This window comes from Austrofundulus limnaeus, unplaced genomic scaffold (assembly GCF_001266775.1).
Source record: "Austrofundulus limnaeus strain Quisiro unplaced genomic scaffold, Austrofundulus_limnaeus-1.0 Scaffold223, whole genome shotgun sequence".
In the NCBI taxonomy this organism is placed as follows: domain Eukaryota; kingdom Metazoa; phylum Chordata; class Actinopteri; order Cyprinodontiformes; family Rivulidae; genus Austrofundulus; species Austrofundulus limnaeus.
In genome coordinates this window covers 89,158-103,658 of record NW_013952625.1, presented here as the reverse complement: position 1 = coordinate 103,658, position 14,501 = coordinate 89,158, and the positions used below count along the sequence as shown (strand labels likewise).

The following is a 14,501-nucleotide window of genomic DNA, read 5'->3' as shown; positions in this document are numbered from 1 at the left end:
TTTGTTTTGTTTTTTGCTTAAAGTAAGACTTTTCTAGAAAAAAAATTTACACAACTAATTTTTTGGTCCCACAACATTTTACAAACTCCAAACTCTTAACAAGCTTCACTTAAATATTTTGGCATATATTTGTTCTAGATACGTACATTTTTACTCAGAAAAGACAGCTGGTAAAATATTTTGTCCGTTTCTCCAGACTGAGAGCTGTAGCGTTGTGTTGCTATTGAAAYGAGCTAGTTACGGCTTGTGCTGCTAGCAGCCGGTTAGCTTAGCTTAAAGACGTAAAACGGCGCTGAAGGGCTAGTCAGGCTTTCTAACAGCAAAATACAGTCGTTAATACTCCAAAGTACCCCGAAGTTGGATTAAATTTAAAATAGAACTATGTGCTAAAAACTAAGAATAAAAAAGAGCTATGTTACGCAGGACCGGTGTTGTGTCGAATAAAGCACCCCTACCGTTTGAATCTCACAGGTGCTGAGAAAATTTGGTGCAGCTGTTTACTTTCATTTTGACAAAAATCCAACCAGGAAAAGATCAAGAAGTATTTACGTAGAAAAATTCCAGTGTTTGTTTTAAATTGACAGGMTGCACCCTCAGGAAAAATAAACAAACTTTTAAAAGTGAGTAAATGAACTAAAACCAAATCTCCATCACCTCAGTTTCACTTCCCATCATTGTTTACACTCCAATCAGACCATCAACTGTAAAAATAAAATAGTTTAAATTCAGTTTTTGTAAAATGGCGACCTACATGAGTTCTTGCATCCYGTGACCTACGCTGGTGTTTACATGTGAATGTTATTTATTAGGGCTCTTTTGTTTTCATTTACATCATACGTGTCCTACACTTGTCCAAATGTTTATACAGAAGTTTATCGTATCGGAGAACGCCCACTTTGATTGTACATGAACAGCTATTTATCGGTGTTTTAGCCAATCTTTTTCCAACCCTCCCACAGAAGAGGATGTGTTTTAAGGTCACAGTTCCAGAAGCTGAATCGAGCCCCTCTGATGACGGAGCTTAAAGGCAAAATCTTCCACACAAATACATAAAATAAAATGTGAAAGCTGTAGTTACATGGGTTATTTACATCACAGTGCTGCTTTGTACATTTTCATTTGTATTTTTTTTTTTATTTTACTTTTTGTTTTCTGTATGTTGTGTTGTACAGGCTGTTGCATAACAAATCATATCTTTCTGATTTATAAAAATAAATAAAACAACAGTATGCACAGAGTCAATGTTTCTGTGAACTAAGGTTAGAAAAAAAGACCAAACCTGCTTTTTTTCCCCGTTTCAGATTTTATTTAACATGTTACGACAGAGTTAATCACAACTTGGATTAATAGCTGATTAAGGCCAAATGTGTGGTTTTTCATAGCTTTTTAAACATTTTTTAACAGATCTTGTTGCTTTGAAAGCAGCTTGTTCTTATTCGACAACAAATGCCCATAAAAACGATTTAAGCAACTAAAACTGTACTGAGTTTCAGTAAATAAAAAAAACTGAAAATGCAGAACAAACATGAGCTGTTGAGTTGCATAGTCGACTTGTTACTCGTCTGCAACTTTTTCTGCTCCAGTTTTCACCTTAAAGTTGACCCCTGAGTATTTGTCCTTCTGAACTGAGACTGCCTGGTCCTTTTTCACGTCCTGGTAATAAAAATCATTTTGTTTTTGATGAGTTCATCCTGTCGGTTCACTCTTGTCTGATATTTATAAAAAGACAAATAGKTATGATGGTTGTGTTTGAAATATATTATACTTTTTATTTCAGTGCATCAGGAATGCTGCACAAATAAATCATGAAGAAAAATGCATCAGTTTTTTTAAATTACAGAAAGTGAAGAAAATATAGCAGTATCTGCATTTTTCTTTGCAAACTCAATTATAAACTGAAAAAGTATGTGTTGCAGGTCAACAAACCGTTTGAAAATTAGGGTTACAAGGGTTACCCTTGGATTTGAAATGCATCAAAATGAACATTGTTCTACAGATGTTGAGCTTTACGCACAATTATAAAACACTATTATTTCAAACACAACTATGTACCTTTTAGGAAGTTTTATTTATGAACAGCTGATCTATTCTAAAAAWTTTTTTATTAAATTTACAGAAAATCCAGATTTAGATTAAGTCATGAATGGAAGAAAACCCACAAAAATGGGTTATTCCTGGCTTTAATATCAGAATTCTGCCTTTTAAAAAATTTAGTTCTGAGGAAATTCTCAAGAAAAAAACATTTTTTAGGGGAGGGATTCTGTGGCCTTTATCTTCTCTAGTTACATGAGAGTACAACAGCAAATTATTAAAACAATGAGGTCATCTTACGTCATTTCAACTCAAATATTACAGCACTCAACTTCATTAAAGTAAGTCAGTGACAAATGAACTAACCCTACAAACATATAAAAATTTGGAGAATAAGGATATTAAAAAAGCTTATAAATGTGTCATAAAACAAAAAGTTATAAAACAAGTTTCTATCCATTGATGCAGGTTCAGTTAGGTGTTTCTTCATTTCATCCATAACTAAAGAGTAATTTATTAGAAACTTAGCAGAAATTTAGCATTTATATTTTCCAAAGTGTTTGTCTATCCCTTTTAAACTCTAGGCACAAAGCAGGTTTAGTAAAACTTATTGAAGTTTTTCACAGTTTAGTACCTGAGCACAAGTTAAGTCTCAGAACCAGAAAAAGGGCCTTCAAATGTTCTCGCTACAAATGATCAAAAACATCTTTAGACTGGAGCTATGGCTCTTCATATTGAGCTGAGACGTAAAACTAAAGAGTTGAAAACCTATGAATGAGTTTCGAGAAAAGAGACAAACGGACAAAGAAGATGTAAAAAGTTTGGTTCAGCTTCATTCAAATATACATCTTAACTCCCACACTCTTGCACAAACATACAGTCTTTTATGCCAGAAACCAAAAACAACAAACCAAAAAAAAAAAAGAAATGTCTCACAGTTTTAAAAAAATAGCAGGAATTTTTTTTCTTACACAGAACTGTTGACGTTTTCCTCAAACCCTGACGCACAACATTCACTCTCAAACAAAAAGGTTGCAAGCTACAGTGAGTGCTTTTTTCTTTTTCCTTTTTTATATAAAAACAGATGATCACAGTAGTTCAAAGAAAATGGCTCCTTTTTCAATAAATAAACAAAAAAATTAAAACAACCTTCATTACAGGACCTTCACATCATTTCTGAGTCATTGGAAATTAAGTACATGGTTGATTCCAGCAGCTGTTTTTGCATCTAGCTTGAAAAATAAATAATAAAAAAAAACAATCTATAAAAAAACACAAATAGGCGAAAAAAACCTCCCGTCGACGCACATAAACACACAGCTAACATCTCATCTGGTAGTGACGGACATGGGCTAAACAAAAAAACACCTTAAAAAGGTTATTTTTTGGGTTTGGACTCTCAGACTCCGCCCCTTTTTTGGAGCTCCAAAATTCTTGGTTCACCCCTTTGTATCATGATTCCCTTTCCCTGAAAATATTTAGCTTCAGATGTTTGAGGAGGCTTTCTTCCTATGGCTCTACTACATTGATTCAGCAAACTCGGAGCATCTGAAACGTTTCCTCGTGTATTTGTTGTGACAGAGTTAGATGGGATGGCAAAGTCCGACAAACCAAGAAGTGTTTTTGAAATGTTTCAGTCAGATAGCTGAGAAGAGGCAGAGCAGGACAGCAAAACTAGAACAAGAGCAGCCTATGTCCTCTCTTTGAGGAACAGGGACAAACTACAGTAAGAGAGACAAACAGGATAAAATATAAAAAATAAAAATAAAGGATTTATTCTCCCAGAATTCACTGTGGCTGGTTGCGGGAGGACTGAATGCAAACGGGACACAAAAGAGACAATGAGGAAGAGGAGGAAGGCGAGCAGCAGTTTGAAATTAGTTATGTCTCCCATCGTCTACTTTAGAGGTTTTCTTTTTCTTTTTTTTTTCTTTTCCACACAAGCAGGTTCAGAACTTCTTGGGACCCCAGGCCGAGGTTTGCTTCGGYGCCACTCCGGTCCCAAACGTGGGGAAGTCTTCTGCACTGCTCATATCAGGAGCCTGAAACAAACACAAAAATACTAACTGAGGTAACCGTAAGACAAGCCAATATATCATATATTAGTTAGACAAGATCTTTACAAGTTAAAGTTTATCACATGTGTAATTTATTAGGCTACAAATGACATCACATTAATCATTCATATTTTAGTTTTTCAACCTTTATATTCAAAATGAAGATGATGAACATGTGAAATGGACAGCTGTGGAACGTGTTTTTCTACGGCTTTTGCCTTAAGAAACGAGGCTAAAAGAAAGAACAAATCTGGTCAATCCCACCTTGTTTCCTGCTGCGTTCCACGGGGCGTCCCGCACCACGAAGCCCTTAGCCGGACCCCCGCTGCTGTCGTCCACTCCTCCCGCTCCGCCTCCTCCCCCGTAGCGAGACGGGGGCTTCATGTACGCTGCCAGGGTCTCYGTCTCCGTCACACTGAGCAGCTGGGAAGGGAAGAGGGAGGAAAAAAATTTGCTCTTTAAAAAATAAAAGCAGAATATCTTTGAACTCTAATGTTTCAGATGTTTTAAGACTCAGACACTAATTTTGCTATTTTAGCTGTTTAACAACAAATGTGACGTGGCAAAATGAGAGCTAAAATAATTTTTCTTAATTTACAGTAAATCATTGTTTTCCCTCTAAGTTTACTTTCATTTTGAAATGAACCATTTTCACAGTATTTTTAAACATACCTATAAATCAGAGTCTGGCCCATAGGATATTTTATTCCATCTAAGGGTTCATGAACTCATAATGACATCATTTAATAATAAAACCAGAGCCGACGCCTCCTGCTGTGAACTCACGTATTCCTCCTCCAGGTTGAGCAGGTGATCGATGGCGGCGTCGACGGTGTCAGGGAGGCCCGTTACCGTCACTTTGTCAGGCTCGTCTGAGCCTGGCTGAGGGAACCGTATGTCCACCTGAACAAAGAGCAGATCGGAGCGTGTTGATGTTTGATATTAACCAGTGGAAAACCAAACCAGTTTCTAGTGTTTTTCTTTTAATAAACCAGCCCTGGTTTAACACTCAAATGGTTTTGGTTAAAACTAGATACCGCACAGCAGTAACATAATGACCCCTGCTCGCACAAATGCACCAGAACTCAGAAGTCTTTATTCCTRATAAATGYCATGCTACTAGGTGCATCCCAAAATTGTAGTGGTTTGGGTGGGGGCCTTTTATTTATTTATTTATTTTGGGGGGGTGGTGGGGGCAGTGGTTGACCTGATGGATAGCCCCTCATCAGATCTAAACAACCAAAGAAATCTGAAGCTCCTATGTTTAATAGTTTTTGAGCAATAACCATTGTTGTATGTCCAGATACCACTTTTTCAAATAAATTGGAGTTCTGGGGTGGGGGGCACTGACTGGTGGGCCTGATGGATAGAGCTTTATCAGAGCTAAACAACCAAAGAAATCTGAAGCTTCTATGTTGAACAGTTTCTGAGTTATAAACATTTTTGCATGTCCTGACACCCCCTCTTTGAAAGGAGCCCCCTCCTCAAATATGGGGTCTACCATAAAACCGTTGGCTGGCCCAGTGTAGGTCAGACTCATCTACAGTCCTGCCAAATTTCATGTTGATTGGTGCAGCTGTTTTTGTGGTACGGTTCACCAAAAATCACTGAAAAATAAAAAATAAAACCGTACGAAAACATTATGACTCCCGCTTACGCTTGGCGTGCGGGGGTCATAATAAAAATCGTCACGTCTGACCTTGAACTCCTCCATCAGCTTGCGGATGGCTTTGCCGCGGGCGCCGATGATGCGTGCGTGAGTCCTGGGGTCCAGATGAACGTCCTGGCTCACCATCTCCTGCAGCTCGGCCACCAGCTGCTGGATGGACTGACGGGCCTCCTCCACGTTCCGCTCGTACCCGGAGATCACAATCAGGTCCTGAGAGAGGACGCAGACAAGGAATTTAAAAAAAAGGAAAAGAAAAACTAAGAAAGAAATGTTATTTCCCTGAAGCACACACCTGCTGCTCGTCTCCTTTATCGGGGAACTGGATGCTGACGTCGTGCTCCTTCCGGATCTGTGAGATGACGGCCCCTTTACGCCCGATAATCTTAGGATGAAACTTTGGATCTACAGACATGGTGACCTTGAAACTGCGCAGGGCCTGAGAGGAGACAGAGCCACGGAGACGTCACCCCTACTGCACATGGAGCGTGTGTCGAAGTGTGACCTGCCAGGGCATTTTATTTTATTCTTTGTAGCTTCTGAAAGCTTCAAAGCATATTTAACGTCATGTAATCTGCTTTAAATAAACTACATCTCCCATAACACGCTGATTGTTTTACACATGAAATGATGGCATCCTACCACTAGGTGGAGGTGCACAGGGTTTGAAAAATGTGTATAATCTCGAATTCTTTGAACTGTCGCTGCTACCATTTCTGCAGTTGTACTGGGAAATGGGAATTTCACATTTGCATGTCATATGTTTAAACTGGAACACCCCTCCAGTAGGAATTCCCAGWTAGAAAGTGGGAGAATTCAGAACTCAAGATGACAGCTACTCATCACAACTCAACAGTGAGTAAAACTCTTACTTTTACTTTTATTAGTATTTCTGTATGATTTATTTCACATTTAGTCAGTTGTACATGTAGTACTTTTCACTGTTTATAAAAGGAGATATTAAAACACTGTTTCTATGCAGGAAACACCATGTAGAGCTCACAGTTTGTTAGCGGTGCTCCGCTGTAGCAATGAGACGAGGAGCGTAATGTTTTGTGTTGAAAACAAAAAAAAGGCAGATTAAACAACAAGAAGTGAAGATGTTCTGTTCGTACCCGGTCCTCCTGCTCAGCCTGCAGCTCTTTGACCCGCTCCAGGAGACCCTGTTTGGCTCGCTCCACATTGGCTGCCAGACCCGTCACCTTGATCACGTCCAGCTGCTTCTCGGGCTGCGGCACCCAGATGTTCACCTGTGCACCAACGGCCCCACACGTAAACACAAACATCCTCACAGAGATTTTTTAATATATATCGATATGATCCAGTCTGACCTCGTACTCCTCCATCATCTTCCTGATTCCACTGCCCTTCTGGCCGATGATGTAGCGGTGGAGATCGTAAGATGCTTCCACGTCCTCCGTGATGGGCACCAGCGCCTGCAGGAGGAAGAAATGATGAGAAGCTAAAAAAACAGCAAACTCTAAGCATTATTAGAAACGAAGAGTTAATCATGTAGACAATTTAACAGTTAAACATGGTTACAAACATGTTTATAAAGTACTTGAAAAAAATAAGTAAAAGTAAAATTACATGAACAGAAAATGACTTTGCTAAAAAATAAATTTCACTGATGAGAAAACTACTCAAGTAAAAGTCATAAAACTGTTCACAAAAATTGGGAAAGTAAAAGTAAAAGTACTTTTATACACTTTCTAAGAATGTTGAATAAACTGAACCAAACTGGTTCCACTAAGCCAGGTTGAGTAAATTGAGCAATATGTTTATATATTATTTTATTTTGCTCAGTTTACTTAACTAGGCTTAGTGGAGCCAGTTGACATGACTTTGTTGAGTAAATTCAACACTGCAGAAACATCTTCATTCATGATGAGTTCCAACATATTTAATTTTGTAGTAACTAGGTGTTACATTTTAAAGTAAAGAAGTATAAGTATCATTTTTAGCTTTAAAATGTAACAAAATAAATGTAAAAATAGCTGTTTTAAAAAATAATTTGTAAAATTGCAAATTCTCAAAAAACTACTTAAGTAATGTAACAAAGTAAATATACCAAGTTACTATAATCCTCTGCTTACAAATGTGCGAAGCGGACCAAGCTCATATGTTAATGTTATGGAAACACCACTGGAGTAGAACAAATTTGGTAAATTTACTCCGTTATACAGACCTGATGTATTTGCTCTAAAATGATTGGTGTTCAACTTTTCTTTAGGATCATARATGAGATTTTTCATTATTAAAATATTCTGCTTTAGCTTGTGGAAGGTGCATAATTCTAATGGCATTTGGTTGACCTGTGACCCGGAAAAGTTAAGCTCCAAYAGAACTCGTAACTATGAAACAGTCAACAGCTGGGTTTCAGTCATGTGGTCTTTATGAACCACGATTTCAAATGGAGGGCAGTAAAATGTCTACGGAGGAAACMGCTGTGTAGTTCATATTGTACAGATTTAGATCCAGCTTTAATACAAAGATAGCAGCAATTAGTTCACAAATATGTTGGAGATGACCTCATGAGGATGATGAAGTTTTTAACAGAACCTAAAGGTTTTCCAACAATCAAGATTATGGATATTAACTGGTTATTTGGATGTCTCACTACACCAAACAGATGAAAGTCTAGAAAAGTTTGAACAAAAGTTTCCACAGCCCCAGTATCAAACAGCTCCACGATGATGCCAGACTCAGTGTTAGCTCTTCTAWTGTTTCATCTGTTAACATGYTAACAGTAGCGGCTAACATCAACACGTGCGTCTGCATTTCCCGCTCTGCTGAAGCATCGTGACGTCAACTGATCGAAGCACACTCACCAGCAGGGCAGCTTTAGCCAGCTCGCACCTCTCCGCCCGCCCAGAGATGGTGATGATGTCACATCTGCGGGGGACGAACTCCGCCTCTGGACTGGCATCGCCGTTCTCCTGTGGCGAAGCCTCCTGACCTGCGAGTTTTCAGACTTTTAGGATGACTGGGTTTGGTTTTGAGCCTGATCCGTTCCTCCTGCAGCAGCAGGGGCGGCGTTTGGAACACAAGCTGCTGCGTTTCTAACCTGAGGCGCTGTCGTCTCTCTCGGGGAACTTGATCTGGACCTCGTGCTCCCGGGTGAGGTGCTGGATGCGGCAGCCTTTGGGCCCCATGATGGCGCGATGGTAGCGCTGAGGGATGGCCACTTCCACGCTCACCTGGGACTCCTGCACAAACAGTAAAAATAAAATCCCTCTGGGTTACGGCTGGGAACAATAAAACATGTTTGTCTCATCCGACACACGTCGATCCTAAAATCTAGTTTCATCCTGATAAAAACAACCATTTCTTTTAATTTCCTTGAGTGAATTCATCAAACTGTCCTCACCAGGTCCTCGACGATCTCCTGGATGCGTTTCTTAGCTGCCTCCACGCAGTCCTTCGCCCCCTTCAAAGTGACCCTCTGGCTGTTGGAGCCGGTGCGAGGGAAGCTCACGGCCACGCCCCCGTATTCCTCCGCCAGCTCCCGCAGCACCTGACCTCTCCGACACACGAAGTGACGGTGGTGGCGAACGTCCACCTCCATGCTGTCCTCCACGATGTCGTCCTGCAGGAGGACAAGAACCAATCAGAGAGTGGCGTTTTGCGTGAAGGTTATTATGTCTTGCCTGTTGTAATAGAGAAAGCTAACAGCTAATCTGAGTGGGATTAGGACTAAACTGGACCTCATAAACTGATTTTTTAAAGGGATCCATGATTAGTTGTAACATTAGACTTTATTTGATAAACATATTTTAACTGTAAAATAAAGACTTTAAAAATTCTGTAGGATGTTYAGTTTTTATCACTTTTAAACTAAAAGTTTAAAAATATATTACACGGACAGAACCATTTTATTTACACAAAAAGCATTCTGGGTAAATGATGACGTGGATAGGTCATCGGTGCGAGGCTGCTAGCGAGCTATATCCACCCTGAAGGTTAATCTTGAACAATATCTGATGATCGACTCTTTTAAATGAAACCAGAGAGCGTTGACAGAGAGGAGAAGGTAGAAATGACTCAGCCTGTAACTTTAGCATTAGCCCCGATGCTATCACCATATATATGTATTAGCTCAGCGCTACATATTCTCCTCTCGTCACTGAGGTCCTCYATCCACATGACAGAGAGGGGAACACAAAAATGACTCAGCTGCAACTGAAAATATGGATGGAGGACCTCAGTTTAGAAATATACAGTAAATAGTATATTTGTGGAATGAGCTGGTAAAAATATGTCGTATGAAATTTAAACGTCTGATTGATATGTTGTATATTGATATTTCATAATGTTTATTTGCTACTTGCTCTCATAAAGAACCATTTAAATTTTAACCTGTCAGATTTGCCGTTAGCTCAAGGTTCAAACAAGGTCATTCAAAAAGCTATCTACCACAGGTAAGATATTAACTGTTCACAAGCTTTGCAAAGAACCACACGTCAAAATATTTGGACTATATTGTTAAATAAAAGCTACTGAGTTAAATGTTAAGTACTTCAAAAACTAAATGAAGTTTATGAATTAAAAAAAGATAAAAATTTGTGTTAAAAAATAAAAATATTGGAGCAGAAAAACTTAGAAACGGAAACAAAGGCTAAAAAACAATTATGTTAATCATTTCAATGTGAAACAGCTGAAGCAGTTATGATGTAATGAAGACAAAAATGAAATAAACAAATGAATAAACAGTCTGTGGAGGCAGTTACCAGGTTTTTGACCAGACTCTCCAGCTCCCTCTGGGCCTGGCGAACAGCCTCCTCCTTCCCTACGATGGTGATCAGCTCCTGCTCCGTGTCGTCGGGCGACGGGAAGATGATCCGGGCCCCCGTCCGGTCCCGCACGCGCCGGATGTTGGCGCCGCCTCGTCCGATCAAGAACTTGTGGTACTCTGGTTTGGCCTGCAGCTCGGCAGTGAAGTTGTTGACTTGCTGAAAAAGGAAGACGAGAAGATCTAACAAACAAACAAACAACCAAAAAAAAAAAAAAAAAACAGGAACGACTTCCGTCTGTGTCTTTGACCTGCGAGCGTGAAACGAACGCTCTCCTTCTCCCCTGGCGCTCACACCAACCTTTTCCTCCGCCAGCTGCAGCAGCTGTTTCTTGGCCTTCTCCACTTCGCCTGCAGGTCCTCTGATGGTGACTTTGTCGGAGCCGGAGCCCTCGGAGGGGAAGTGGATGTGGACTCCGCCGCAGTCCTCCATGATGGAACGCACCAGGCAGCCCTTGGAGCCGATCAGAGAGTTGTGAAGTCTGGCCGGGATGCTGACCTCCGTCTCCTTTATGTTGGCCTGAGGAGGTGAAGACGGACACAATGAGGAGGAGATCAGGGATGTTTCAGCTTCTGAAAAACTTTTCTTTCTTTTTAATTTGTAAAAATTCAGAAAAATAGTATCATCAATATTTTACCAAGAAYAATACATCCTACAAACTAAGATCTGCATTAAAGACACAGTGTGTAGGATTTGTTGTTTTCAGTGACATCTAGTGGTTGAATCATCCTCCCTGGTCCTCCCCCCCACTCCCCTCCCCCCCACTTCCAAACACAAAGGAGTTGCTATGGTGTCTCTCAGGTGTCAAAAACCTTTGATAGTACATGTACCCCTGGTTGGGAATCAGTGCGGTACCTGATCATTTTCAGGGGAAGATTTTATTTCTTAAGCCACATCACTACTTATTGATCCGTTAGTCATTTAGTCTAGCCTGGTCCTTGCCTTCCTATCAGTTCCACTCAATTCTAATTTCCCTTCACTGCTCCGTCTGGGATTTCTCCCATTAACAAGGATTTCTTCAGGAGCATTTCATTCGGGCCAATCAGAGAACAGAAGGAGTTTTGAATGATGTTGATTTTCTGCTCAGTGTCAGCTAGTTAGTTTAGCATACAGCAGTGGAGGAAGTGAATGAAGCCAGTCTGTGTTGATAAGGCTTCCAAATTAAAATAAATGTGTCTGACAAAGCAGCAGTTCTCATTTACAGTCCTCTCGTTCGGCTCGGTACTTCTCTCCTCTCAGTAGGGTTGTTTACAGCGCACAGGATTTCTGGTTAGCTTCTTAGCTTAGCCTCCGTCACAGCGACATAAGTCACAGCCAACTGATCCAATCATTTTAAACTTCAGCAGAGGCCACGCCTCCAACAAGAATCGTTTCTCTATAGCCGCGAGTCCAGACCCTCATAAGAAGCAAAGTGCAGGACAAGGGTCTGGTTTTTACCAGGCTACATTTAGTCATAAAAAGCCTCCTAAACTAAAAGGGACAAACCAAGGCTGTGCTGCACAAGATCAAAACCTCATGTTTAAAAGAAAACATGGTTGGTTTTAAGCTTGTATGTATAAAATATAAAGAAGATCAAAACTAATTTACTCCTGAAATCCAGTCCAATAAGGACCAATAAGATGGACTCACCAGTTCTCTCTGGATGGCGAGGACTCGGTCTCTGGCAGCCTCACAGTTGCTCTTCTTCCCCGTGATGACGATCATTTCTGAGTTGCTGTTTTCAGTCGGCAGGTCGATCTTAGTGTTCGTCTCCTCGCGGATCTGATGATAGAAAGCTTCGCCGTTATTTTCTGTCCGGTCACCCGACAGGTTCGGCGTCAGGATTCCTTTGCCCGCCACGGTCTCACCTTTTTGATGTTGGCGCCACCTTTCCCGATGATGTTCTTGTGAAACTGCTTGAAGATGGGAACRGAGATGGAGAAGCTGTTCTCGATCTGCAGAGGACAGAAAAACCCTGCTGAGAGTCTGAGCAGGTGAAAAGCGGGGAAGGAGATGGGAGGTGTCGGGCTGTACCAGGTCCGCAATGATCTTCTGCAGGAACTTGGCACATTTCTCYACCTCGTTCTTCGGACCCCTCAGCTGGACGATGTCGCTCTTCTGCGACGGGTCTGGAAAATTAATGATGACCTAAAAGACAACGAGGATGAAGTTAAACGTCTAAATAAAAGTCTTCACAGCTCTGATAACGAGGTTTGAGACCAGTCTCACCTCAGGAAACTTGTCTCGAACTTCTTTGATCTTTTCCCCTTTCTGTCCGATGATTGTCCGGTGGAACTTCTGCTCCACAATCAGGTCTTTGGTCCGCTCGTTCTCCTGGAAAGAAAAATGTTCAGAGTTAAAAGAAATCCATTTAGTTTAGTTTAGTTTTARTAACCAACCATCCTCACCATTCTCTGGACCATCTCGATGAGCTCTCTTCTCGCCAGCTGGACTCCTTTAGGGTCTCCTTCGATACGAACCAGGTTGCTTCTCTCTGAGTCCTGCGGGATTCTCACCGACACTTTGTACTGCTCCTTGATCCTGTTGACTGCAGAACAGGAGAAGGATTAAAGACACACGCAAAAAGAAAAAAGGAAAACGAACACGATAGCTCTCTGTGTATCCGACACGCAACAACTTCTAAAGAAGAAACGTAAAACTGTGTTTCCACTGGAAGAATAAGTCACTTATTCAATAAAAAATATGACAAGTTTACAGTGGAAAGTGGAACAAGTTCTTTTGAGATTTATAGTCAGCTTTTAATATTAGCTGTTGAACTAATTCATGATTCGAGGACGACACGAATCCTCCTCAGACTGAGAACCTGACACAAAATATCTGCAGCAGGAAGGACGCTAAGGTTAAAAAAACATGGCAAGCTCCACTGGCACCTAAATTCTTAATAACCAAAAGGTTAGCAGATGGACACAGATCTACTCACTGTTGGCTCCGTTCTTTCCAATGAGGTGTCTGTGGAAGCGTGGATCTATGATGACTTCAGTGTAGTCCATCCTCACCAGCTGGACACACAAAGAGACAAAAGAGTGAAAAACCTGTTTCACATTTTGTAAAAAAAATTCCCACAAAAGCTGTGACTGTTTTATTTATTGTATCTTTATTGAAAAGGCTGAAGGGAGAACCACAAATCTGATTTTGGGTGAGAATCATCAACTGCCTTTAAATACAAAACTCTACCAAGATGCATCCTGTAAGCTTCATTTTCAATAATACAGATCCTTATATTAAAACCTTAAATGTAAACCTGAAAATATTATTCTCCATTAACACAATAGGATCTGAAATCAAATTTAAACAATGGGCCTCATGCAAGAACATTTCTTATCCTAAATTTCTCTTACTTTTGTTCGTTCGAAGGGTTCGTACAAACATGTCACGTCAGATTCAACAAACTCTTCTATCTTCAGGAAAAGKGTGTAAATGAGCTGAGTAAACATGATGAATGTGTATCCAGCTGCTTGTGCACGAGGAGAGATGATTAGCATAATTAACACCCTAAAAACACCATATAAGGCTAAGCTTCCTGTCCCACATACCAGGAAGTGTTCATTCATAAATGACATYGCAAAGTAAAAAAGAAGAACTTTACGAGTTCAGAGATTGAAGTCCTGCTTTCAGAGATCCAGAAAAAATAATCTGTAATTTTTAGCAGTGTCAGCTGTGGAATTAAAGGAGCTGCTAAAGAATGAAATGACGACTGCTGTTAATGTCRTGWCTCGTAAACAGTCACAGAAATAAAAATCTAAATCATATTCATCTCTCTCTAGTCCTGCTCAGGTTTTCCTTTGGTCAAATATTTTTAATTTAAGTGTAAATAACTGTGTTAAATAGTTTTCATTTCCATTTAATTCATTCAGTTTGATGGAAGGACAAGGATGTGTGTGTGTGTGTGTGTGTGTGTGTGTGTGTGTGTGTGTGTGTGTGTGTGTGTGTGTGTGTGTGTGTGTGTGTGTGTGT

At 40.3% G+C, this 14,501-nt stretch overlaps 1 protein-coding gene across 1 annotated transcript in view; it reads right to left on the bottom strand.

The window, feature by feature from the left end:
- Window positions 1-1,124: 1,124 nt before the first annotated feature.
- The window catches only part of hdlbpb (high density lipoprotein binding protein b), a gene marked incomplete in the record, with an annotated part of 27,562 nt that continues 14,185 nt past the window's right edge, over window positions 1,125-14,501 (bottom strand). The window contains 18 exon segments of the mRNA XM_014019499.1: window positions 1,125-4,073; window positions 4,353-4,511; window positions 4,875-4,991; window positions 5,788-5,967; window positions 6,050-6,193; window positions 6,870-7,004; window positions 7,086-7,190; window positions 8,586-8,713; window positions 8,822-8,963; window positions 9,125-9,343; window positions 10,485-10,706; window positions 10,848-11,066; window positions 12,177-12,308; window positions 12,395-12,481; window positions 12,561-12,674; window positions 12,756-12,860; window positions 12,935-13,074; window positions 13,468-13,546. Of these exon segments, the coding sequence (XP_013874953.1) occupies window positions 3,981-4,073; window positions 4,353-4,511; window positions 4,875-4,991; window positions 5,788-5,967; window positions 6,050-6,193; window positions 6,870-7,004; window positions 7,086-7,190; window positions 8,586-8,713; window positions 8,822-8,963; window positions 9,125-9,343; window positions 10,485-10,706; window positions 10,848-11,066; window positions 12,177-12,308; window positions 12,395-12,481; window positions 12,561-12,674; window positions 12,756-12,860; window positions 12,935-13,074; window positions 13,468-13,546 (2,520 nt within the window).